General features: G+C 43.9%; 2 protein-coding genes across 3 annotated transcripts; both read left to right on the forward strand.

Moving 5' to 3' along the window:
• The first annotated feature begins 376 nt into the window (after positions 1–376).
• Positions 377–2,801, forward strand: iyd (iodotyrosine deiodinase). The gene is made up of 5 exons (XM_047573910.1): positions 377–802; positions 1,568–1,768; positions 1,875–2,034; positions 2,152–2,308; positions 2,471–2,801. The coding sequence occupies exons 1-5, from the start codon at positions 610–612 to the stop codon at positions 2,651–2,653; spliced, it is 894 nt and encodes a 297-aa protein (XP_047429866.1). The 5' UTR covers positions 377–609; the 3' UTR covers positions 2,654–2,801.
• Positions 2,802–4,569: 1,768 nt separating this feature from the next.
• On the forward strand, positions 4,570–17,727 carry sec63 (SEC63 homolog, protein translocation regulator). Of its 2 annotated transcripts, XM_047574033.1 has the most exons (20): positions 4,570–4,982; positions 5,794–5,893; positions 7,201–7,315; positions 7,507–7,619; positions 7,711–7,772; positions 8,151–8,209; positions 8,346–8,396; positions 8,487–8,595; positions 8,732–8,826; positions 9,434–9,566; positions 10,101–10,196; positions 10,330–10,475; positions 10,550–10,697; positions 10,887–10,969; positions 11,124–11,192; positions 11,351–11,506; positions 11,611–11,793; positions 11,869–12,069; positions 13,025–13,129; positions 15,437–17,727. In XM_047574033.1, the coding sequence occupies exons 1-20, from the start codon at positions 4,859–4,861 to the stop codon at positions 15,572–15,574; spliced, it is 2,286 nt and encodes a 761-aa protein (XP_047429989.1). In that variant the 5' UTR covers positions 4,570–4,858; the 3' UTR covers positions 15,575–17,727. The 2 variants fall into 2 exon arrangements, with proteins under 2 accessions (XP_047429989.1, XP_047429990.1); XM_047574034.1 differs by lacking the exon at positions 7,201–7,315 and having other exon boundaries at positions 4,967–4,982.
• Positions 17,728–22,452: the final 4,725 nt, after the last annotated feature.

The following is a 22,452-nucleotide window of genomic DNA, read 5'->3' on the forward strand; positions in this document are numbered from 1 at the left end:
TTCATTAGGCACACTAGTCTTGCACTAAATCTTAGCTTCATGAAATTTTGTTGTTGTTTAAAGTACCTGAAGGAGCTGTTGGTTCAAGTGTGTTTTCATTTCGGAGGCTGGGATTTGGGACAAGTGTTTCTATTATTTTGGTAAATCTATACTAGACTAGATTAGGGCTGGGCTGAATAACAGAAACATTGTTTTTTCAGGTCAGACGATAAACCTTTGACTTTACTGTGTGTCTGAGACCGTGTCTGAGAGCAGAACACTGGAAGTTTAACATTAACTTGACAGAAGGACTTTGTAGCAAGACCTCTTTTACATCGGTGAACGTCCTGGTGGATTTTATTTTGACCAGGCCGGTGTTTTAAAGCATCCAGTGACGTGAGATCAGACCTGGATCTAAAATATCAAATTTTAAATGAGCCGGTCCGTTCGCAGTAGGTTGCGCCTGAACAGCGCTGAAAGCTGATGGGCTGTTTCAAAGAAAGAAGCTCTGACTCAGCACAAAGGCCCACCCCAGATAATGGTACAAGTGTTTCATAACATCAGCTCTGTACTTAGCTGAGGTTCACAGACCCACAAGTACCGTGCCCTCTTCTCTTAGCTCTTGCAGTCATGGCACTCCTCTCCGTCCTCACTCCTTTCCTGGCAGTTATTCTGTGTCTGGTGGTTGGCTTCATGCTGCTGAAGTCACGGGAGACCACCTCAACACCCCCGGACAAAAGTAAAGGGGCACCAAAAGGGGACTCCAGACCGTGGGTGGACCAGGACTTACAGGATGATACAGAGAACACAGCAAGAGAAGGCGGTGAGTGCCGAGCACAGCGTTTCAACACGACTTGTTGCTGCTGTGTTTGTTTTTCTAACAGCTTTTCCGCCAGGACTTCTACCGTATCAGTGCTTTTATTGCAGTGAAGTTCAAAGTTGTGTGTAGGCAGCGCGTTACTGTTCAAACTTCTGCTTGTGGAGCCACTTTTGAACCTCCTTAAATAGGCTACTAGCAACAGTTTTATGTATGCAGAAAAATCTGAAGGATCATAAGACGATCAGTGGGGAAAAGATGAGTAGTTTGGGGGGAAAAGTCTCCATTTCATGGAGCTGAGCGAACTTATAGACCTCTAACTCTTATGCAATGAGTGTTGAAAGACACCACAAGACAAAGCAAGGTGGTTTACAGTTGTGTAAAGTCTAGAAGTGATCAAAACTATGAGATTAATGTTGTGTAGTAGAAGTAAAAAGCAGCATGAAGAACCCACAAACTGTTCTTAGGTTCAATACTCAGATGAATGAACTTATTAGGTTTTCACCATTTACAATATATACATGTCTAAATTACATCCACATGAATGCCAGGTCCAAAAGTTTCCCAGCAAAACTTTGAATTGTTACAAGTGCCTTAATATTATTTACTTCATCTGTCAGTGGTTTTAATGATGTGGTGGATTGGTGTATATTCATGGGGGGAGTTCAGTGTCCATGTCTCCTGCCATACTCTTAAAAACTGTTTTTGAATCACTAACTCACTAACTGACAGTTTTGAATGTCAGAAACCTCTCACTGCTTTTTGTTTCAGATGATGACGAGTGGGTGGACGGCAACGATGAGGAGGAGAGCCTCGCACATGTTCCCTACTCGCCACCGCGTTACCCCGAGGACAAAATGCTGGAGAGATCCAAGGATTTTTACACTGTGATGAACCAGCGGAGGTCTGTGCGGTTCATCAGCTCGGAGCCGGTCCCACGAGAAGTCCTTGACAATGTCATCCGCACCGCAGGCATGAAACATTCTCTTAGTCGTTCTAATGCATGTACCATGCAGCCCCTGAGCAAAGGGTGTGATCTGACTTTTGTGATCCCTTTTCTCGCTCTTCTTCCGGCCAGGCACAGCGCCGAGTGGAGCACACACAGAGCCCTGGACCTTTGTCGTGGTCTCAGATCCGGAGACGAAGCACCAAATCAGACTGATAGTGGAGGAAGAAGAGGAGATGAATTACCGCCAGAGGATGGGGGATAAGTGGGTCCATGACTTGGCCAAGTTGAGGTGATTGTACACTAGACTTTGGATGTGGATGTTTCTCAACCCACTGTAGTTTTTATGTACAAAGAGAACTCATATCCAGAATTGATCCTCCATCTCACGTCTTCAATTATTTTGCAGGACAAACTGGGTTAAGGAGTACTTAGATGTTGCTCCATATCTGATACTTATCTTTAAGCAGACCTATGGGATTCTACCAAATGGCAAGAAAAGGACACACTACTACAATGAAATCAGTGTCTCCATATCCTGTGGCCTCCTGCTGGCTGCATTACAGGTAAGGAGTAACCTGACGCCTTGAAATACTGGCGACTGACCTTTCCAACCTCTTAGATGCACGAGACCAGTGATAAACTAGGTAGCATTACATTTGTCTTGTAAACTGCAGGAATGTGTTTGATAAAGCAGCCTAACTTCAGTGTTTTCATTCATTTATCAGAACGTGGGTCTTGTCACCGTCACATCGACGCCCCTCAACTGCGGCCCGCAGCTCAGGCTCCTCCTTAAGCGGCCGGCCAATGAGAAGCTGCTGATGCTGCTTCCTGTAGGTTACCCTGCCTCGGATGCCACCGTGCCGGACTTGAAGCGCAAACATCTGGATGATATTATGGTGCACATATGAGAGCCAACGAGTTTGCCAAGAACATAATAATTTCAACAGTCTTTGCCTGCGGCTGAAAACACCAGCATGCTTTTATTGTACATGCACTGTATGAAATAAAGAGGCTAAAGCTGTTGTTATCCAATAAAGCATATTTTGAAGGAAAATAGTTGAGTTTTGTTAAAGTGTGTAACTAAATAAGAAAGACAAAGGTGAGTGATCCATTCATAGCCTTCAAAATACTGACAAATACTCAAGTTTATATGCCCTCTACTTTTCTTTTGATGGTTAATAATCAATAAAAAAGTATGTGCAAGTGCACAGTTTAAAGATGGGGAAAATATGCATGCATTAAAATGTCAATTTTACATTTATTATCTTCCCTAACAAGAAGAAGGTTACATGTATTGCATGTGCCACCACACGAGCAGCATAGCATCTGCAAAAGTGATTATCCGTGGAACGTTTAATGAATTGAGTTTTTTTTTCTTTCATTAGCATCTATTCATCACACAAAAAATATAATGGATTTCTTTTTTCTTTCTTTTCTTTTTTTTCTGCTTTCTTCCTCATGCTGGTATTTTTTGTGGGGCCTCTCAGCTACAAAAGGCATCACCTTACCAGAGGTATATATTTTTTTTATCATTCCAGAAAAAAAGCCGAAATACAATATCGAGAAAAGAAATAAAAATATGATGTCGAGAAAAAGTCGAACTTTTGAGACTATAACAAGCAGCCCATGTGACAGATTCTACAAAATGCCGTGCAGGCAGTTACTGTAGATTAAGTGGTGAAACTATAAACTAAATAAATAAATAGCGGTGGCCCTAATACTCGTAAATAATATCTGTGTGAGTGTCATCCTCGCTCAGCGAGACTGTCCTGTTTCCATTTCCACCGCTGGGGGTCAGAAGCAGCCCTGAAAAAAAGGTAAAACCTAGATCCTCCCAGTGGCATTGACACCCTGTGACTCCTGGATACGACGCACACTGGCGCCCACTGACACCCTGTGACTTCCGGATGCGACGCACACTGGCGCCCACTGACACCCTGTGACTTCCGGATGTGATGCACACTGGCACCCACTGACAACCTGTGACTCCCTGTCACAAATTGTCTCAATTATAGCACATCGTTACGCGTCCGTGGTACTGGGAGCCTATCCCATTGCATAAATATGAAAAAAGGAATACATTAATAGTGGATCATAATTGTCCAGTATCCATGAGGTGTTTTTTGTTTGTTTTTTGAGCAAACAAAACAGAATGGAGGCAATGTGTGCAACCTGAGTGCCAAGGAGGCGTAACGATGCGCTATATTTGTTCGCATACAAATACATCTATATAAGAATAAATCAATATAAGCTTGAAATGCGAAGAGACTGACAGTCTGTTAACAGAGTGGCTCAGGCTCATAAGCAGTCATATTGCCACGAATATGTAAATAGGAATCTGATTATTATTTATTATTTAGGATTTTGTTAATGAAACAGGAGTTGATTGTCATTACTGCTAATCATGACTATAATAATAAAAATAATTAAATATAACTGGTGCAGAATACAGTTTGTTATGACAAAAATAATAAATAAATACAGCGTGTTCATCGTTACGCAGTATTGAATATAAACTTGCAAACAAAACGGAGCGAGGTCCTTCCCTTCCGGGTTGCTTTTTAATTTAATTAAATGTAATTTAAATCCAACACAATGAATAAAAATGCACTTGATAAATTCCGTCGAGAGCGTCGGCATCTCTCAAAAGAGTGGCAGTCATTGCCAGTAAAGCACGGGCGTCGGTGTCCGTGTCATGATTTAACCTAGTGGTCGCGAGGCAGTGACACTGGAAAGATCCTGACAGGTAGTCACAGAGTGTCAGTGGTTGCCAGTGTGCGTCAGGGAGGTCTAAGTGTGCGTCACATCCAGGAGTCCCAGGATGACAGTGGGTGCTAGTGAACGTCAGGGAGGTGTCAGTGTGCGTCCTCTCCAGGAGTCACAGGGTGTCAGTACCACTGGAAGGATCCAGGTCTCTCAACGTGAGCACAGAAGAAGAAGAAGAAGAAGCACGACTACATTGCGCACGCGTACACCACGTACACCAATGCATAGATCGTTTCTGGCTGGATGCTAGCTGGCTAGCTAACAGTCTGTCAGGTCTCACACATTGGGTTAGTAGAAGGGGCAAGCGCAGCGGTGGAGAAGAAGGGTGACCCAAGCGCCGCTACGAAATGGCCGGGCAACAGTTCCAGTACGACGACAGCGGCAATACGTTCTTCTATTTCCTAACGTCCTTCGTCGGACTCATTGTGATCCCAGCCACATATTACCTCTGGCCCCGGGATCAGAATGCTGGTAAGGCCCGATGCCTGGGCTCAGTGCTAACTTAGCGAAGTAACAGTGTTAGCTTGTGTAACACTGTTAGGGCACTGTTTTGCGTAAATGCTCTCCACTCGGCATTTCCTACTTTGCGTCTGGGCCCGGGTGCACACTCGTAAACGTGAACGTGAAACTTGGACATGTAAGCTAGCGACCGTTACAGAGGTGATGCCCACGTCTGTATCACTGTTTGTAGCTTCGCACAGGTCTGCCCGTGTTAGCTGTGTCTCTCGCTTTATTAATTGACAGCCTGTTGGTTTTCCGCCTCTCCAAACTTGACATATTTATCCCCTACCTGTCCCTTACACGTTGCCCCAAGTCTGCGGGTTAAACGTGCAGCTAAGAGCTCCAGCACCAAAAGCCATAGTCATTCTCACAAGTTCTCACGCATACCTTTGTGCCTTTATTGACCGTATCCTGATACGTCCTTATCTCCGTGCAGCTATCTGTTTGTCAACATACGGAGCAGACACTTATGTAACTTATCCTAGCAAACTTTACTTACCTGGTTTACTGGGAGTACCTGGATAACAGCTCACCATAGGCTGGTGGTCTAATTGAGCCAAGTCTACTCTTGTCAAGGCTGCATTATGAACACACAAGTTTATAAACTCACATCAGGCGCAAGATAAGAATATTTGTAATATTTCCCCTTAATCTAATTTTTTTTTAATTAGTCACCGCCAGCCCTTTGCCAGATGATGGTTGCAGCATCAGTTTTGTAATTATAAATCGTCCGGTAGTGCTGATGTGTCAGTGACCTCTCCCCTGTTCATCCTCCCACCAGAGCAACTTCGTCTCAAGAGCCTGCGGAGGGTGCACGGCAGGTGCCTCTGGTATCGGCTCCGGCTGATGAAGTCACAGCAGAGCATCGTCCCAACGCTGAAGTGAGTCTTTTACTTTTATTTATGTATTTTTTTGTTTGAGGGGGTGAAGAAGAACGGTGAATGCTTTGTGTTGACTCATGGCTGTCGGACGACTCTCCAAGAAATTACTCCAGAGCGTCTGATTACGTCTCTGAAAATTCACGCACACACACACACACACAACATAAGCTGATTAGACTGCTGCATTGTGCATTATTTTTGGTGTGCCTTCCAATCCAAGTGCAGGTTCAGATGGATTATTTCATAAACTATCCTGACCGCCGACTTTCCTCGGCATCATAATGACAAGCTTGTTTCAGTGCCGGTGTGCTTCTTTCTCCTCTTTTCACGTCAGTTTTGTGTGTGTGTGTGTGTGTGTGTGTGTGTGTGCCTTTCTTGAGCTGTGAGAAAGCTCAGTCATCCTCCCATCAGTGAAGCTGTTAAGGGTTCACTCGGTGTGTGTGTGTGTGTGTGCGTTTCCAGCTGGACAGAGATGTTGTCACTCTTGCGTGAAGATGAGGCAGTGTGTAGGCAGACTCAAGCTCGCGTGTTTTCTGACGAAGGAAGCTCTCCGGTCCGGCTCACGTTGTTTTTTATGTGTAAACCTCTCAGTGATGCTGTAAACATTTAGCTTCTCTTGACATCACCCCGTTTTCCCATCGCTGTTTATCCACCCCGTGTGGCTCATCAGCGTCTCTGCTGTTTGACTCCGTACTCCCACGTCAGCAGACGCGCATCCTGTGTTTACCCTCGGACGTTAACAACCATCATTTATAAATTCTCCACTAACATGGCTGCGTTCGTCACCGACGCTGCTGGGAGCGCACAGCGTTGCGCGCGGGGAGTGATTGAATCAAAAATGATCGCCCCGGCCGTCCTCTCGCGATCCCGGCGTCGCTTAACTCCTCGCGACTGCATCATAGCGAAGGTGTTTATTGCAGGAATCCATCATGTGTGTTCTTTTTCTGGTCGAGCTACTCGATACAACTCGGGCTAGTTAGCTGTCGTCATGGCAACAGATGCTGCGGAGCCTGCCACGGGCTTTTGCCATTGTCATGGAAACAAGTTCAGCCACCATGCAGAAAATGCCAAACAACAACAGTGTCGGAACCGGACTTGCCCCTTCTGCTCGTCTGAAGTGGATTAAGATGAGCCTCCTTTAGTCTTTTACAAATGCTTATGGCTGGTCTAAATCGCACGATTGACTTTTCTGAATGGTGTGAGAACAAGACATGCTCGACGTTGTCTTCACAACGCAGACATTTATGTGTGACGTTTGTTTATTTATTTATTTTTTTCTCCCTCTCTTTGTGCGTTAACATTTTCAGGAAGGCAGCCTTGTTGTTTGGATGGGCTGTGTTCCTGCTGCTAGCGTACAAGGTGTCCAAGCTGGACAGAGAGTACCAGGAGTATAATCCATATGAAGTCCTCGGCTTGGACCCGGTAAACGCACACAAAATAAATAGTTTGCGCCTTATACTGAGCTACTGAAGTGCTAAATATTTTTAGGTATTATTAAACATGTTTATTGTTTAACTTCTGTTACTCCATCAGTTAAGCTCAACCTGATTGTATCAGTTGCTCGACAGCTGTGATAAAGAAAGATAAGTGTGTAACTATACTTCTGTCCCCAGAGTGCGTCGGTAGCAGAAATCAAGAAGCAGTACCGCGTGCTGTCGCTCAAGTTCCACCCTGACAAAGGTGGAGACGAGACAACGTTCATGAGAATTGCCAAAGCTTACGCTGCGTGAGTTTCACTCTGGTTTTGACTTCGATGCGGCCAAATCGATTAACAGATGGATGGATTTACCTTTTTTTGTTGTTGTCTTTTCCCGCAGTCTGACCAATGAAGTGTCACGACAGAACTGGCAAACGTACGGCAACCCGGATGGACCGGTAGGTAAGTAAAGCTCCTGCAGTTTTGCATTTCTACCCCGTGACACTCCCTCTGTGGTGATGCCTGTGACTCAGCCTCTTTCAGCAGCTGATGCGTGAAACAAAACAAGATTAAATGGAAAAAAAAGTCCATCTTTGCTTTGACGCAGACTTTCGTTCTGGGTCTTCGTAGCGCGGCTTTACAAGGTGTCAAAATTACCTAGATTTTGATTGCTTTTTAAGATAATACATTTAAAACTGGGACAGTTGAAACAGTCCTGCATGAATCCGATTAGAAAGAAATTTTCCCCGTGGTGTTAAGCGGTGAGCTTCCATATGGTCCACAACTTTTGCATGAAATCTAGTCGCTCTTAACCAATGCCTCCTTTGTCTCTCTTCTTAGCAACCAGCTTTGGCATCGCGCTGCCTGCGTGGATTGTCGACCAGAAGAACTCTATGCTGGTATGTTCATCTATAAGCTTCATTTGCTTGGTGTGGTTTTTGAGTTTAAAAAAAAGCAGAAACCCAACATTATTAATATTGAACCATACTTGGTAAGTTGAATATCAATATATTGATGTATTTGTTTCTCTTCCAGGTGCTGCTGGTGTACGGTCTAGCCTTCATGGTCATCCTTCCTGTTGTGGTGGTAAGTTTTTCCTCGATTTCAAACCGGGTTCCGTAAAACCTCTGAGGCTGTCTCCTTTTAGACGACGCTCTTCTCCCATGTGTGCTTCAGGGCACGTGGTGGTACCGCTCGATCCGATACAGCGGAGACCAGATCCTCATCAACACCACGCAGCTCTTCATGCACTTCATGTACAAGACTCCCAACATGAACATGAAGCGTGAGTTTCTTCCTCCCCAGCTGCAGCAAAGTGCACATGTTTTTGCTTTAATATTGACATTCCTGTTGCATGTGTAAATGATTTGGTGGAAAGTTTTAGAAAGATTTAGCCTGACTCATTCTGATCTCCCCTGCAGGGTTAGGCATGGTGTTGACGGCAGCGTTTGAGTTCGACCCGCGCAGCAATAAAGAAGCCACCATAAGACCCACAGACAACATAGAGGTTCCACAGGTAAAAAAACGACAGCGCTGAAACATGTGTGGAGAGATTAGATTAACCTCACGTCTCTCCCTTTTCCAGCATCTGTTTCTTAGAACGACATTTCACTGTGGATTTGAAAACTTTTAACTTTGATCCTGTTTGCTGAAGAAACCATTAATCCACAGGATAGAGATAAGTTACCGATAAAGACCGCTCTTCTCCTCCTCCTTGGCTGCAGATCATATTATTATCTTATAGTTGAGGTAGTAGCCCTTTCAGGTTTACTGCAGTAGGTATAAGAATAGGATTTCATGTTTCTAGGTCAGAGAACGTGAAGCTGTAGCGCAGCAACAAGACTGACGCAAACAAAGTGAAGCGGAGAAGTTTTAGAGATGTTCTAATAAGGGCTTCTTTAGGTGAGCTCTTCAAAATGGCCGTTTTGGCACATTCGTGGACCATCTGTGTGCTCAGCTGCCCCCAGTACGGGGGCGCTGGGGTCAGCAAACATCACGGGTACAAACAACTCGTAAATCGGCCCCCGTCTGCGGAAGAATGTGTTCGACTGCTACGTCTCCACCCGGAAACTGAACCTAACGCGGTGAGCGCGCGTTAATTAACAACCGTGTCTTTCTCGCAGTTGATCCGTGAATTGGGGAATATTAATGTGAAGAAGAAGGAGCCTCCGTTCTGCTACCCCTACAGTTTGAAGGCCAGGGTCTTGGTGCTCTCTCACCTGGCCCGCATGGACGTGTCGGAGGAGCTGGAGGAAGGTAGGACACAGAAAAAGGAACAAAGTGTCAGTTGTAAAAAGATGAAAAGGGGTAAAGGTGTCGGGTATCTTATATTAAGTAGAGGATAATAAAATGATGGTTTAGTCTAGTCATTATCTGCTTCCCCCAGTTTAGTGTATTTGTTAGCATGAACTCAAAGTATCAAAAGAGTACAAGAAGTGGTTATTTAGTTCCAAATATGGGGAGAAAAGCATATGCACAAGTTGTTTGGATATGAGTTGATTATGAATACACGCAGCCTGACCCTGCTACACTCATGTGCAGGAGTGTTCTGACTCTGCTAACCCAAGCTTTTGGAAGTCGTTTCTCTGTGTAAGGGTCAAGTAAATAATGACTAAGCTCTAACTGGCATTTGAATCAGCCCCATCAGGACGTTGTGGCTCTGTATACACTCTGGAGTTCAGTAATCAAAGAGGATCTCTGTAACGGTGCTTTGAAGGGATTTAAAATGGGAATAATCCTCTTAAGACACACGATCCAGGTCATCATTGCTTTGTATTTTTTCTCTTCCAGATCAGAGGTTTGTGGTGAGGAAGTGTCCAGCTCTCCTCCAGGAGATGATCAACGTGGGCTGTCAGCTCAACATGATGGCCAACAGCAGAGGAGGAGGTGTGTGCACTCGTACATGTTGTTTCTTTCAACCGCAACGAAAAGAGTAATGCGGTAGCTGATTTGTGCAATATTAGCCACGTTCACAGTGTCATCAGCGGGATGCGTTTGTACGGTTTTATATTCTGCGCAGGTTTCCACGCTCCTCGGCTGGTAACCATAGAGAACTGCATGAAGCTGACCCAGATGATAGTGCAGGGCCTGCAGGAGTCCAAGTCGCCGCTGCTGCAGCTGCCTTACTTTGAGGAGGAGCATCTCCGCTACTGCATCTCTAAGAAGGTACCTGTGCGCACTCTCGCAGTACGCTGTTAAAGAAAGACGTGAGCTCTCACCTTCTCTTCTCTTTACTTCAGTATAAGGTCCGAAGCCTCCAGGACCTGGTGAGCCTTAAGGACTCGGACAGACGTAGCATGCTGCGTTTCCTGGGGGAGGAGAAGTATGATGAGGTCATGGGTGTGCTGGGCAGCTTCCCTCACATCACCATGGATACCAAACTGCAGGGTCAGTCCTAAAAGACACACAGTTTGCTCAACAACCAGCTCAGTATATACTTTTATATGCTTTTTTTTATGGTCAGATATACTGATCAACAAACTGAAGGTTGCTTTTACTGGATCTGGATCATCTATTTTTCTCTGTGTCCAACATTTTAGGCAGTAAAAGCTTATCTGTCCCTCTGTATCTTCACAGTCCTCGATGATGAAGACAGCAATAACATCACAGCGGGCTCCATTGTCACTGTAACTGTCACCTTAACGAGAAAACGCATGGCGGTAAGAAAGAGTTGCATTTTTGGCAGATTTTGTTTATTAGTTTTATTATAGGGGTGCTGCTTTGTACATGCACTTCTATGGATGACCACTAGAGTGCACTGTTAACTGCATGTCTGGTTGGAGATGATCAATTAGCTTCATGTTGTGTCTTTAGGATGTGTTTGAAAAGGAGCAGGAGACAACGCCATGTCTAGGAGAGGAGGCAGCTCCTACAGAGGAAGCAGTAAGGACACAGCACGCAGACAGAGCATGTCCACACACATCTGTCCAAAAACTGAACTCTCTGAGTCAGATTTTGCCAAGTTAAATGCTTTAGAGAATCTTGAGTTACCTAGTAACTAGTAACAGTTACCTAACCTCTTTTTCTTATGTGGTCTAAAGCAAGGAGACACAAGTAAAGCCAAAACCAAAGTATGGCAGAACAAGAGCAAAGGGGCGAAGAAGACAGCTAAGTCCAAGAAGAAAAAATTAACCAAGAAGAAGGCCACGCCCGCTCCTGTCAAAACCAAGCAGGCCAACGGCAACGTGGCGGGAAATGTGAGCGTCCACACCCCACTCGACTTTTTTTTCCCCTTCATATTTGGTTGCAGTAATTCTCAGATCACTTCAAAAGTCCTAAATGTTTAACGTCTGTGTGGCAGGACGTGGCGTTGGCATCAACAGCTGCCGCAGTGGCGGCGAAGGAAGAAGAGGACGAGGTCTCGGACAAAGGCAGCGAGTCGGACGAGGGCGACGCCAACAAGGACTCTCCCAGCGAGAGGGACGACGACAGCGACAAGCAGAGCGACACAGAAGTCGACGAGATGGCGGGCGACGACGAGGAGGTCGGTGAACTCACGGTGGAGTCGTCACTCACTCGTAAAAGGAAACACTGAACTGATATTGCTCTGTCCACGCAGGAGTGGGAGGTGTTGCAGCAAAGCATCCAGCGGCGGAAGCGGGCGCTGCTGGAAACCAAGTCGAAGGTGACGCACCCCGTCTTCAGCCTCTACTTCCCCGAAGAGAAGCAGGAGTGGTGGTGGCTCTACATCGCTGATCGCCGAGATCAGACCCTCGTCTCCATGCCTTACCTCGTGTGCACACTAAAGGACACAGAAGAGGTGAGCTTGTTCTTTCTGTCAACGTATCCGTTGATATAAAAGACATACATTTGACAGAAATCTCCTTTAACCCAAGTTTTTATCTTCAGACGCCTTGTTTTGTCCAACCAACAGCCCCGAATGGTGTACTTTCAGTCTTCAAAGATATGTTAATGAATATTTTTTGTCATGTACCACATAATACAGTTTGGAGGCCATATTATGGATCATACCATAACCCACAGAGGGCGTAGAAAGGTCCAAGTTGGTGTCTGCTCACGTTTCCGTAGCACCTTCCCACATCCTGTTGCTAGGCAACCCGTCGAACTCGTGTCATTATTTGTTCAGATGAGCGCGTGTATGTGTTTGTTTTGCACAATTTGCACCTCTGATCTCGGCGTTCGCCGGCGACGGCACGGACGGAGGACAGCGGAGGTAGAAGCTCATAACGAGGCCCGTGTCGGTCCGCACGAAGGAATGCGACGGCGAGAGGCGACCCCCCCCCGCTCGTGAAGGGTCGTCGACGAGCCTGTCGCTTCCTCCGCTGTTTGCGTCCGCGTCACTGCTCGCAGCTGCACGCGTGGCAGATGTGCTTTGAGCGAGGGCAGGATCCGACAACAGGCCGGGCCAGTGAATTGCAGCTACGTTCACAGCTTATTCTCCGCTCACACGCTGAATGATAATTAGTCTCATTGTGCCCGTAATTAGATGTTTGCCATATGTAATTGCACAACATAGTAATCACAGCCCGAGGTGATGTCGGCCTAATATTTACAGTCGGATCCCATCATTATGCGGTGGTTCGTTGTGTGATTATCCACCACACTGTGACAGCAGATTGTGGAAGTTTGTGCTGATCTTGATCTCGTTTCTTTATACTGCTCCAATTGATATTTCATATAAACATGCTTCTGTGATTAGAATTTAACTAAATTAACTGGCGTGTGTGTGTGTGTGTGTTTGTGGCATTTCCCAGGTGGAGCTGAAGTTCCCAGCCCCCTCCAAAACAGGAAACTACCAATATTCTGTCATCCTCCGCTCTGATTCCTACATGGGACTGGACCAGATCAAACCACTCAAGGTAACAGCAAAGCTGTGTGTGTGTGTGCGGGATTTCACAGGGAATTCTTTCCGGTAGCTGGAGTATTTTACGGAGCCGTTCCCGCAGCCAAATCGGCCTAAACTGGTTCTTGTCCTGCCAAAGTGGTGTGGAGAATAGCCCCTCCGTGCTACGGCCAGAATGCAGCAGACGCCTGCTGAACAATGCGGGTTATTGGTGCCAAGGTGTTTGGAATAATGGGATCTGTTGCAGGCCAAATAGAACATCCTTTGTGTTGTGTTTCTTTTAATCTCTAGCACCTGACACACACACTGGAGTGCACTTAAGGCCTGGTGCTGTTGTGATTAATTAAGAATTGAACTGTTCATAACTCATTAAATATTTTAATGCTAGTATTCAACTAAGGTTTGGACCAAGTCTGGAAAGTCTTAAATTATAAAGCTGGATACACTGAGATCTTCATTTAGTTTTTACATGGACACTAGATAATGGATCCGTGAATTTAATGCCACAAAACTTTAAAATAGGAAAAAAAAAATAGTTAATTCCACTCAGTCGGATCAAGCTTTTACTCACTTAGGCACAAATGTTTTCCTACTGAATGGATTATTCTAAGGTCAACTCTAACCCCGCGCTACACAGTAGCTAGTTTCACTCTGTTCCTCTGATATGAGAATAATAGCCCAGTTATGCCTCCTGTAGCAACTTCAGATCAGAAGGAATGTTCATGTGGATTGAGGAGGGTGGCGTAGGTGAGTTTCTAGGAGGGACACGGATGGGGAGGTAGCAAAATTTATGAGTTGTTCAAATGAATATTTAAAAAAAATTATGCAGTCTGAATTAATCTCGTCGATGTTGAAAATGTGGCTCGTCTTGCTCTTGTTTTTCTGTTGAATGGATTCAGTTTTGTCTATTAACCAGGGGAAAATCTTCTTATGCCTCCAGCGATATGATACATCAGCTCCACAGTGGGTAAAACCACTTAGTGCGTGTCAAGAAAAGGTCCATTATGTCATATGTTTTGGGACATGTAAACACAGACGCCTTCTCTCGTCAAGTTGGAGAAGTTGAACAAAAGTACAAATTTCAAGCTGGCTTTCATCAGGTTTAAAAATGAAGATTTCAAAATAAGGCATTGTAAGAGGTCATTTATCACTTCCTGTCCACTGTGGGTACAGAACAATTTATTCTTCTTATCATACTACACACATGGAGCGAGGCTGACATTGCTCCAATGTCAAGTTACTTCAAGGATTGTTAAGACGAGCGTCCTTGACTGTTGCCATGTCTTGATAAATCGCTTCAGTGTAACGTAGTATGTGGGTCAATGCCTCCAAAGGTAGTATTCATCAAACCTTCTTATACCCGCCTTCTACTGACTATCAAACATTTCCTTAGACATTTAATCACCTTAGACAGATTTATAAATCTCTAGTATTGACCCATTCTGATTGGCCTACGGACCAGAAACCACAGGGCTCCTAGCGTTTTTCAAATCCCATCTTCCTGTGTTACCGTTACCATTCATTAGAATAATAATCTATTCTAGTCTTGAAGGCGATGCGGATAACGTGTTGGCAGACATTAGAAAAATTTTCACCAAGGATGTAACGACTCAACACTCAACTTACGATTCGATACAATTTTCGATACTAGATTAACAATACGATACGATATTGTGCAATATGCGATATTTTTTTTAACTATTTTTTTTACAGAATGAGCTCGGCGACAGATTATGACCTAAAAGACTCCTTTAATTATTTCTTAGAAAAAAGCACATTTCTAAGCAAGGATGTAACTTCAAGACACATAGATATACAGTATAAAAACTACAATTTACATTTTCTCAAATTAAAGAGAATAATTTTTATTTCTCTCAGATAGTGTAAACTGTGTAATATAACACATATCAAAATAACTAAATGAACAATTAAATTAACAGAATCCCTTCAAATAAGGCTTGCCCGTTACTAGTTTGAAATTTACATCACCATAACTCCTCCTGTCTGAATACCAGACAGTCACGTACGACATCGATCAGTGAACTCAAAACTAGCTTACGCCCTCTGGTGTTTAAAAAGGGCATCGTGATTCATTTTTCGTCTCAGCTGATTTGCATCTTCTTACAATGCATCATTACATCCCTACTTATCACCAGTTCTCCACTACACCCGCACTTATAAACTCTATCTAACCTAACAACAGTAACCTAGGAGGTCAGAAGGCCAACTAAGGGTCAGTTATAGTTGGTTTAACGTTGTAACACTAGAGAAATTCAAAAACACGTCCCTGCACTAAAACACGCGCACCTTCGTGTTTCCCCAGCTGGAAGTCCACGAGGCCAAGGCCATGCTGGACAACCACCCGCAGTGGGACATCCCCGACACGGAGGAGGAGGACGAGGAGCAGGAGGACAGCGACGGCATCGAGGAGAGCGAAGAGGACGACGAGGACAACGACTGAAGGCGCGCGGACTGCGCGCTCAGCCACCCATCCACTCCCCCGACCCCACAACAGCACTCGAGAGCCGCCAACGAGGAGCAGCGAAGCCGCCGCCCGCCCGCCCGCCGCAAGCTACACACAGCGTCAGCGGGGACAGTTTATACACACAGAGCCCTTCTCCATTTTACCTTTACAATGTCATGGACTGTGACCCTAACCCTCCTCACCTTCCCCTCCTCCTCCTCCTCCTCCTCCTCCTCCTCCTCTTTCTCTTTTCTACAGAGACTTGCTCACTTTCCGTCGCAGGCGGAGGAGAATTCTGTGAATACTAACAGGCCCGTGTGTGTGCGCGTGCGTGCGAGCGTGTGAGTGTGTAACCTTGTATGTCTTTGTACAGGTGTGAAAGATGGACACACTGTGGACTGGAGGACCTATTATTACATGGGCTCTTTTCTTCTTTTTCTCGAGGGGGGAGAGGGGATGTGTAACAGCTGATTTCATTTGCAAAGTTAACAAAAACACACAACAATCGTTTTTCCCAAGTCACTCGGCACCGACGTTTTCCTCACCAATGATTCTTTCTATTGTACACTTAAACTACAGAAGTGTGAGCTTTAGCCTTCTCCGTGGAGGATCGCAACCATCGAGGCATTTACTTCTTTCAGCACATGGGGGCACATTTAGTCTTGTCTTTTGTTTTTGTTTTTTTGTTTTTTCCTCTTCCGTCGCTATCCCACCAGCTGTTCACTCGTACCTATGTACTTGTACTCGGTGTATGTGGAAGGAGATAGAAACCCAGTCAGTTCTGTTAGTGACGCCTGTTCTGCCCCCCGTGGTCAACATGTATTCTCCTGAAAGAGACGGCTGTTTGTTTAGAGCAGGTGGATCCGGAACGACGAAAAAAAACTTGCAGTGTTAAGATTTGTTTGATCGCAGGTATGAGTTCTGCTGCATTTTTAAGGGGCTATAAAATACTGGTATATATAGATAGACATACTTGTGGCTTTATCTTCATCCTTTTTTTTTTTTTGTTTGTGTTGTTTTACAACTGTAGCACATTCCAGTGTATACTCGATGTCCGAAAAAGGCCTTATGAATACAACTGAAGCACCGCGACATAAAACTCAATGGGTGCTATGCACCAGTGGTTCCTGGGAGAGCTGTTTCTTTTTTCTTTTCCATAAAAAAATCTACCATTTTTTTTTTTCATCTGTTTGTTTTGTTCGGTTTAGTCTCTTCACAGTAACATATATCCTGTCAGTCTCTTGGTACATATCACCGACCTTGCCATCACAAAGCCTAACTAGTTATACAGAAGTTATATGTGAGACGTACATACTTTAAACGAAACACTTTTAAGACTGCGCGTATTCTGTCCAGCACCTTTTTCTCTTTAGCCGGTTAAGAGGAGCAGGTTTACTTTTGTGATTACTGCAGTTTCAGATGGAAAGTCGTGTTAGTGTTTTTTTTCTTTTATTTTTCTCTCCTCCAAAGATTTTCCACCATAATCTCCTGGAAGATTTTACTCTGAGTAATTTAGTCCTGGCTAATCAGAAGGACCTTCATCTCATTTAAAGTTCTCTCTCTTTTTTTTTTTTGTTGCATTCTAACCACGATTTTTACACGTGTTAGATTGTGGAGAAAATAAAACGGGAGTTTCCTCGTGACGCTCTCTGCGGGCTCTCACTGTATGATGCCGGTTTCGGTTTTAAAATGAATGAATATCCATACTACAGCTATTTTCTTTGGCTTTTACAGCTTATATTAGAGTGTTGTGTTGGTATGAGAGAGAGAAAAGTTTGAAATATCCGTGGGCATCCTGACTCCGCATACACACGTGCAAACTATACACCGCTCCCTCCATTATTGTGTTCAAAGCAGGCGTATGCTAACAGGTAATATTGTATTCTGAGTATTTATCGCTCTGCAATAGAATGTAGCATCAGTGATTTAATGCAGGGTGGAAGAAAATAAAATAAATAAATAAATAAACTGCAGTGAGGTTAAATACGACACCATCTCTCCCCCGACAGACCTGAACCAGGCTCCGTTAGGACAACTGACTACCCAACGACTATCTGTCTGCCACTTTTGTTTACAAAGGAACTGTCATTGTAAATGGAAAAATATATTATTTGTATTTAAAATCATTTCAAATAAAAACTTTTAAATGAGCTGCCTCGCGGTATCTCCTTCCCGCTGTGCTGTTGAGGTGTGATTATCCCTTTAATACTGCACCAAATGTAACAACAAAAAAAAAGAATAGGGTACGCCATGTGAGACCCAGCAAAGGAGAGGTGTCATCGTGTTTTCTTGACATCGTGTTTAGACAATCGTTGATCAAACGGGCCACAGTGGAAGGAATGTAACACGGATCCAAGTATCTTCTAAGAGACTGTGGGTGTGGGTGGTGCCATACGTGAAAACTTGCATGACTGTAGCGTCCGTTGACAGCCTGATACTCACCTGCAATTGGAAGGATTTAAGAGTTAACTTGGTGGCGTCCTCTTCCATTTCACAGTTACTAGTTCTCCAAGGAATGGCTAGTAAACTTTTTGAAAGGAGGTACTAAGTGTGTTGATCTATGGTTGCAGTCCATCTAAACCTGAAGGCCAACAGACGTTCTTTGGAGGACAACGACGTCCACGTCTTAGTCAAAGAAGACAAATAGTTTGAAAGGGGATTTAAGAAGTGAAGTGGTTATATGAAACTAGAAAGCCAAGTGACCTCTTGCAAGGAGATTATTAATGCAACCCCCTTCATTGGTTTCCATTGTTGCGCCTGGTCGTTGTATATGTAGGATGGCAAACGGGGTCTCTGCATCAACGGCCGACCACTTGTTTCCTCCTCGCATGAGCAGGTGTGGGAATTCCCTGTCAGTGCGTTTTGCAAATGCGACGCCGGGTTTTCCTCCGTAATCAGCAATCCTCAGATAATGCTTTCGGGTATTATCTGAGCAAGTAATCAACACGCAGTCAAGTCTAAAGACAGTTACAATGGAAGTAAAATAGATTTAATGAGGTCCACAGCAAGATGCAGTGCACCCCTTCTTTGAGGTGAGCTCAACTTTCACACAGATCCTGATTATTAATGCATGCTTTTTGGGGGTATGAAAGGAGGACGAACCTCTTCAGTTTGAGTGCTCCTGTTTCATTTATCGTGCCATCTCTGCCTCTGCACCGGTGGAAGTACCCTGAACGAGGCGCAGCTTTAAAAGCAGATAGGGAAATTATCCACCTAAAGAGCCCCCACCCCCACCCCCCTGTTAACGGCTCGCCGTCACTCTTTTAAATTTTCTCAACTTGAGGACGATTAACTAACTTAACTGTGAAACGCTCCGGATAGTGTGTTTGTGTGTGTCTATCTTTTTTTTTTTTTTTTTTTGGGAAGACTCGTCCTGCAGACTGTGGACCAGCCCGCGGTGCTCGCTCCCCTCTCCGCCGCATATGCAGACGTGGAACCCGGACTCGTGCGGTCCGAAGGTCCCCCGGCGTTTCGGCTGGTTTTTTCCTCCTCCGTTCACCGGGCTGTCCGCGCTCAGCCAGCCCGCCGTGGAGACATGGATTCCCGCCGATGAATCATGCGCATGGAGACAGGTAAATACTCCACCTTTTTTTTTTTTTTTTTTTTTTTTGAGGCTCCACCGCAAAAAACAAGAAAGAAAAAAAAAGGAACTTACTAGATTGATCCTTCGTCCTAACATTACTGCACATGGAGCATGAAAGTAAATTAGCTAATTGTGGTGTTCTATCCCACAAGGTCAACAGATTATGTAGTTAGCATTGTGCTCCCTGTTAATGACACTTGTGTGCTTCTGTTCACCAGACTGTTAAATATAATTAAACATTAAACTATCTTTGAATTCATGAAAGTTCATATATCTACAACTTTATTTTTAATTTTTATTTACTATTAGTGAATATTACTATTAGTAAATATATATATATATTATATAGAGCCAAAAAGCTATATATACACACACACACACACACACACACACATATATATAATGTATGTAATATATGGGCTTCTATGGGCCTAGCCTCACGTGGTGGATTTGAATAAGCTATCCTGACTGTTAACTGTTGGCCCTCCAACAAACCCAGGGAAATATTTGCATGAGATGTCCACGTGTCGGTGTGTGAATGTGTAGTGCATAATATGATGTGATGGCATGCTGACTGCCAAGCTTTTACATCAGCTCAGTGTATCTGTCTTAGTCAAGTCGGCAGGTTTAAAAACTATATATACTAAGTGAAAATAAAATGCAAAACTCCCATGATCAACAATATCTTCACTTAAGAAAGAGTAAAGACTGTTACCTTTTATAAACACGTGAACCTGAACCTGAACCTGGGATAAAACAAAATAAATAAATTAAAAAAAAAATAGATAGCAGTGGAGACACCAGACCTTAAACCAAGGCCAGAGATATTTGTTAATATCAGTGAAAGCGTAATTAAAGGTATTATAGCAGCAATAATACACTGTCGGAATCAATTAAATTTAATGACTTAATTATCTGTTTTTATTGCATAATTATGCTTTTTTTTTGTTTGAGAGAGACAATACCTAAAGAAGCCACAAATTAATGGTAAGACAGTTTTTGAGAAAGTTGAGAAAGAAGGCCATCACGAGATGATTAGTGGATGGATCATTATAGATTCTTCCGTTAAATAATACTAAGACAAAGCAGTGCTCCTAAAAATCCTTTTCTTCCATTCACTGGCCATGCTCTCCAAGTTGTGTTCAAAGGCTCTGCCGCAGACAGGAAGTTCAAGTTCAAGTTGATCAGGAGCTAAAATCACTAGCTAGTTCTCATACACGTTGTACGTGGATTATTATTCTTATTCTTATTATTTTTTAGTAACAAAAATAACCCAAAACAAAAGAAGAAAAAGGGTAAGGGATGTCACAAAAGTATTTCATTAAATTAATTTAACTGTGATCAGCCGACTCCTCAGGAATCATGGAAATATCAGCGGCAGAACACATACACATGTGGAAATGATCAGAATGTGAGTGACCTAGAATACAAGGACATTAAAACCAGATTAAACTGATCAAAATCTATGTTTTTCTCTTCATGTCCCCCCTCCCCAGGGTTCCATATTTTTATTAACCAAAACTGCTGCTGACATGGTACATGACAATAAAATAATAACGGACTGCATGCATAGATCCATTTATATTGTGTTCATACCAGCAAACTCTTTGAAAGTGTGTCCATGGATACACACACACACACACACACATATATATACACTGTATTGAGGTTAATGGTTAAGGCTGTGGGTGTGATATTAACGCCTTAATACAATAACTAACCACATTTTTTTTAATGTTCCTATTTATCTAGTATATTAAGATTGGGATCGTATGTATTGCTAACTGCTTTGGGCTCTGAACTTTAACCTAAACGAACAGCGACGGTGGTGAACATGTGAAGAATGTACAAGATGTACAAAATGTGGTTTGTTTGGGTCATCTCAGCAAAGTGGGGAAAATACTGCTGCGAAGCTGCCCTGCCACAAGTGTTTTGTTCGAGCAGCGAGGTAAAGCCGTGTTCTCCTCTCATGGGACGCGGCGTCTTTCGACAGAAAGTGTTGTGTGTGAGTGTGTATCCGCTGTGTTGTATCGCCGAATCAAACTTTCGTGTGTACTTTTGTGCGTGTGTCCCGCCCGGATGACTGTTTGATGCTCCTGACGTTGAGTGCAGCGTTTTATCTGCTTTTTCCTTATTTTTTCCCACTGCGTTTTTTGCCTTTGATGTTTTATTCATTTATACTTTTTGCAAACAATGTTTTTTGTTAGTTTTTTTTGTTTGTGTCTCTCTTTAAAGCTTGCTCCTTAAATATTCACATCTATATAATTAAAGTTTTTTTTCCTCCACATAGAATGAGCTTATTTTGTAATGTTGCTCTCCTCTCCTCTCACCGTTTTCCTGCTCATTTCTTAAAACCTTAAATCTGTCTCTTCTATTTTTATTTGATCTCATTTCCACTATTTTTATATCTCAAGGACAAGCGCGGAAAGTGAAGTCTCCTTCTGCCTCCATGCGCCATCCACTCAGACGTCTGTTTTCTCATTTATTTGTGTGCCTGGTATCTTTTCTGTCATCTCTGCTGGTGGAAATCTAAAACCTTGCGTTATTAGCCTTAAGCCTGAAGGTGAGTGAATACAGCCGAGCCCTTTGTAAACTGTAAATGCTAATTAACGGCCGTCGAAGGGAAAATAAGATCTGCTCGGGGTGACGCGGTGATAGCGTGAACATTTTCATAACAAGTTTTCCCGGCTTCCCTCTTTCTCCTCTCTCAATTGTTCCGTTCGGTGCAGAGCAGCCCAAAGCCTGGTTGAGGTTAATCAGTAAATCCAGCACCCTGGAGGCCTTATTGCATTCATTTTACGGCACAAAAGACACATTGTCCCCAATACTTTTATCATTAGCAAAGCCATATTCTCCCATTAGCCTCTAGTTTATGTCTTTGACCTCTGAACACACTTTGGTATAATTGCTCCACCGCCTTCTCCAGTTTATTTTTGTCTCCTTCTTCTTCCTCTTTCCCTGACTGTTTCCCTCTGACTCCATCTGTCTTTCAGCCGGCCCGCTTTGAAATGTCTGGAAATTAATTTGTAGACTTGATTACTGCTGAGAAATGGAATAATGCGGAATTTAATCAGTGATGTCTGAGAGCATGCGACAATTCGTTTCAAGGCAAGATAAATGACTTATGTGATTGTCTCTTGAGCGTTTCTCCTTTCTGTCCCCCTCAGTGGGAAGTGTCCCGTGCCACCCTGGTGGGCTGTGAGGGAATGAGGCCGCGGGGAGGACGGGATTCCAGCCCCGATGCCAACCTGGATCTAGCGCACCCCCTCCCTCCTTCTCCGCCTCCCGTCAC

The sequence above is a fragment of the Mugil cephalus genome, chromosome 21, assembly GCF_022458985.1.
Source record: "Mugil cephalus isolate CIBA_MC_2020 chromosome 21, CIBA_Mcephalus_1.1, whole genome shotgun sequence".
Taxonomy (NCBI): Eukaryota; Metazoa; Chordata; class Actinopteri; order Mugiliformes; family Mugilidae; genus Mugil; species Mugil cephalus.

Coding starts and splice junctions, on each gene's coding strand:
- iyd (XM_047573910.1), top strand. CDS start 610: ATGGCACTCCTCTCCGTCCTCACTCCTTTCCTGGCAGTTATTCTGTGT. Junction 1,769..1,874: donor CAATGTCATCCGCACCGCAG/GCATGAAACATT, acceptor TCTTCCGGCCAG/GCACAGCGCCGAGTGGAGCA. Junction 2,309..2,470: donor TCCTGCTGGCTGCATTACAG/GTAAGGAGTAAC, acceptor TTCATTTATCAG/AACGTGGGTCTTGTCACCGT.
- sec63 (XM_047574033.1), top strand. CDS start 4,859: ATGGCCGGGCAACAGTTCCAGTACGACGACAGCGGCAATACGTTCTTC. Junction 8,596..8,731: donor TCCCAACATGAACATGAAGC/GTGAGTTTCTTC, acceptor TCTCCCCTGCAG/GGTTAGGCATGGTGTTGACG. Junction 10,476..10,549: donor GCTACTGCATCTCTAAGAAG/GTACCTGTGCGC, acceptor TCTTTACTTCAG/TATAAGGTCCGAAGCCTCCA.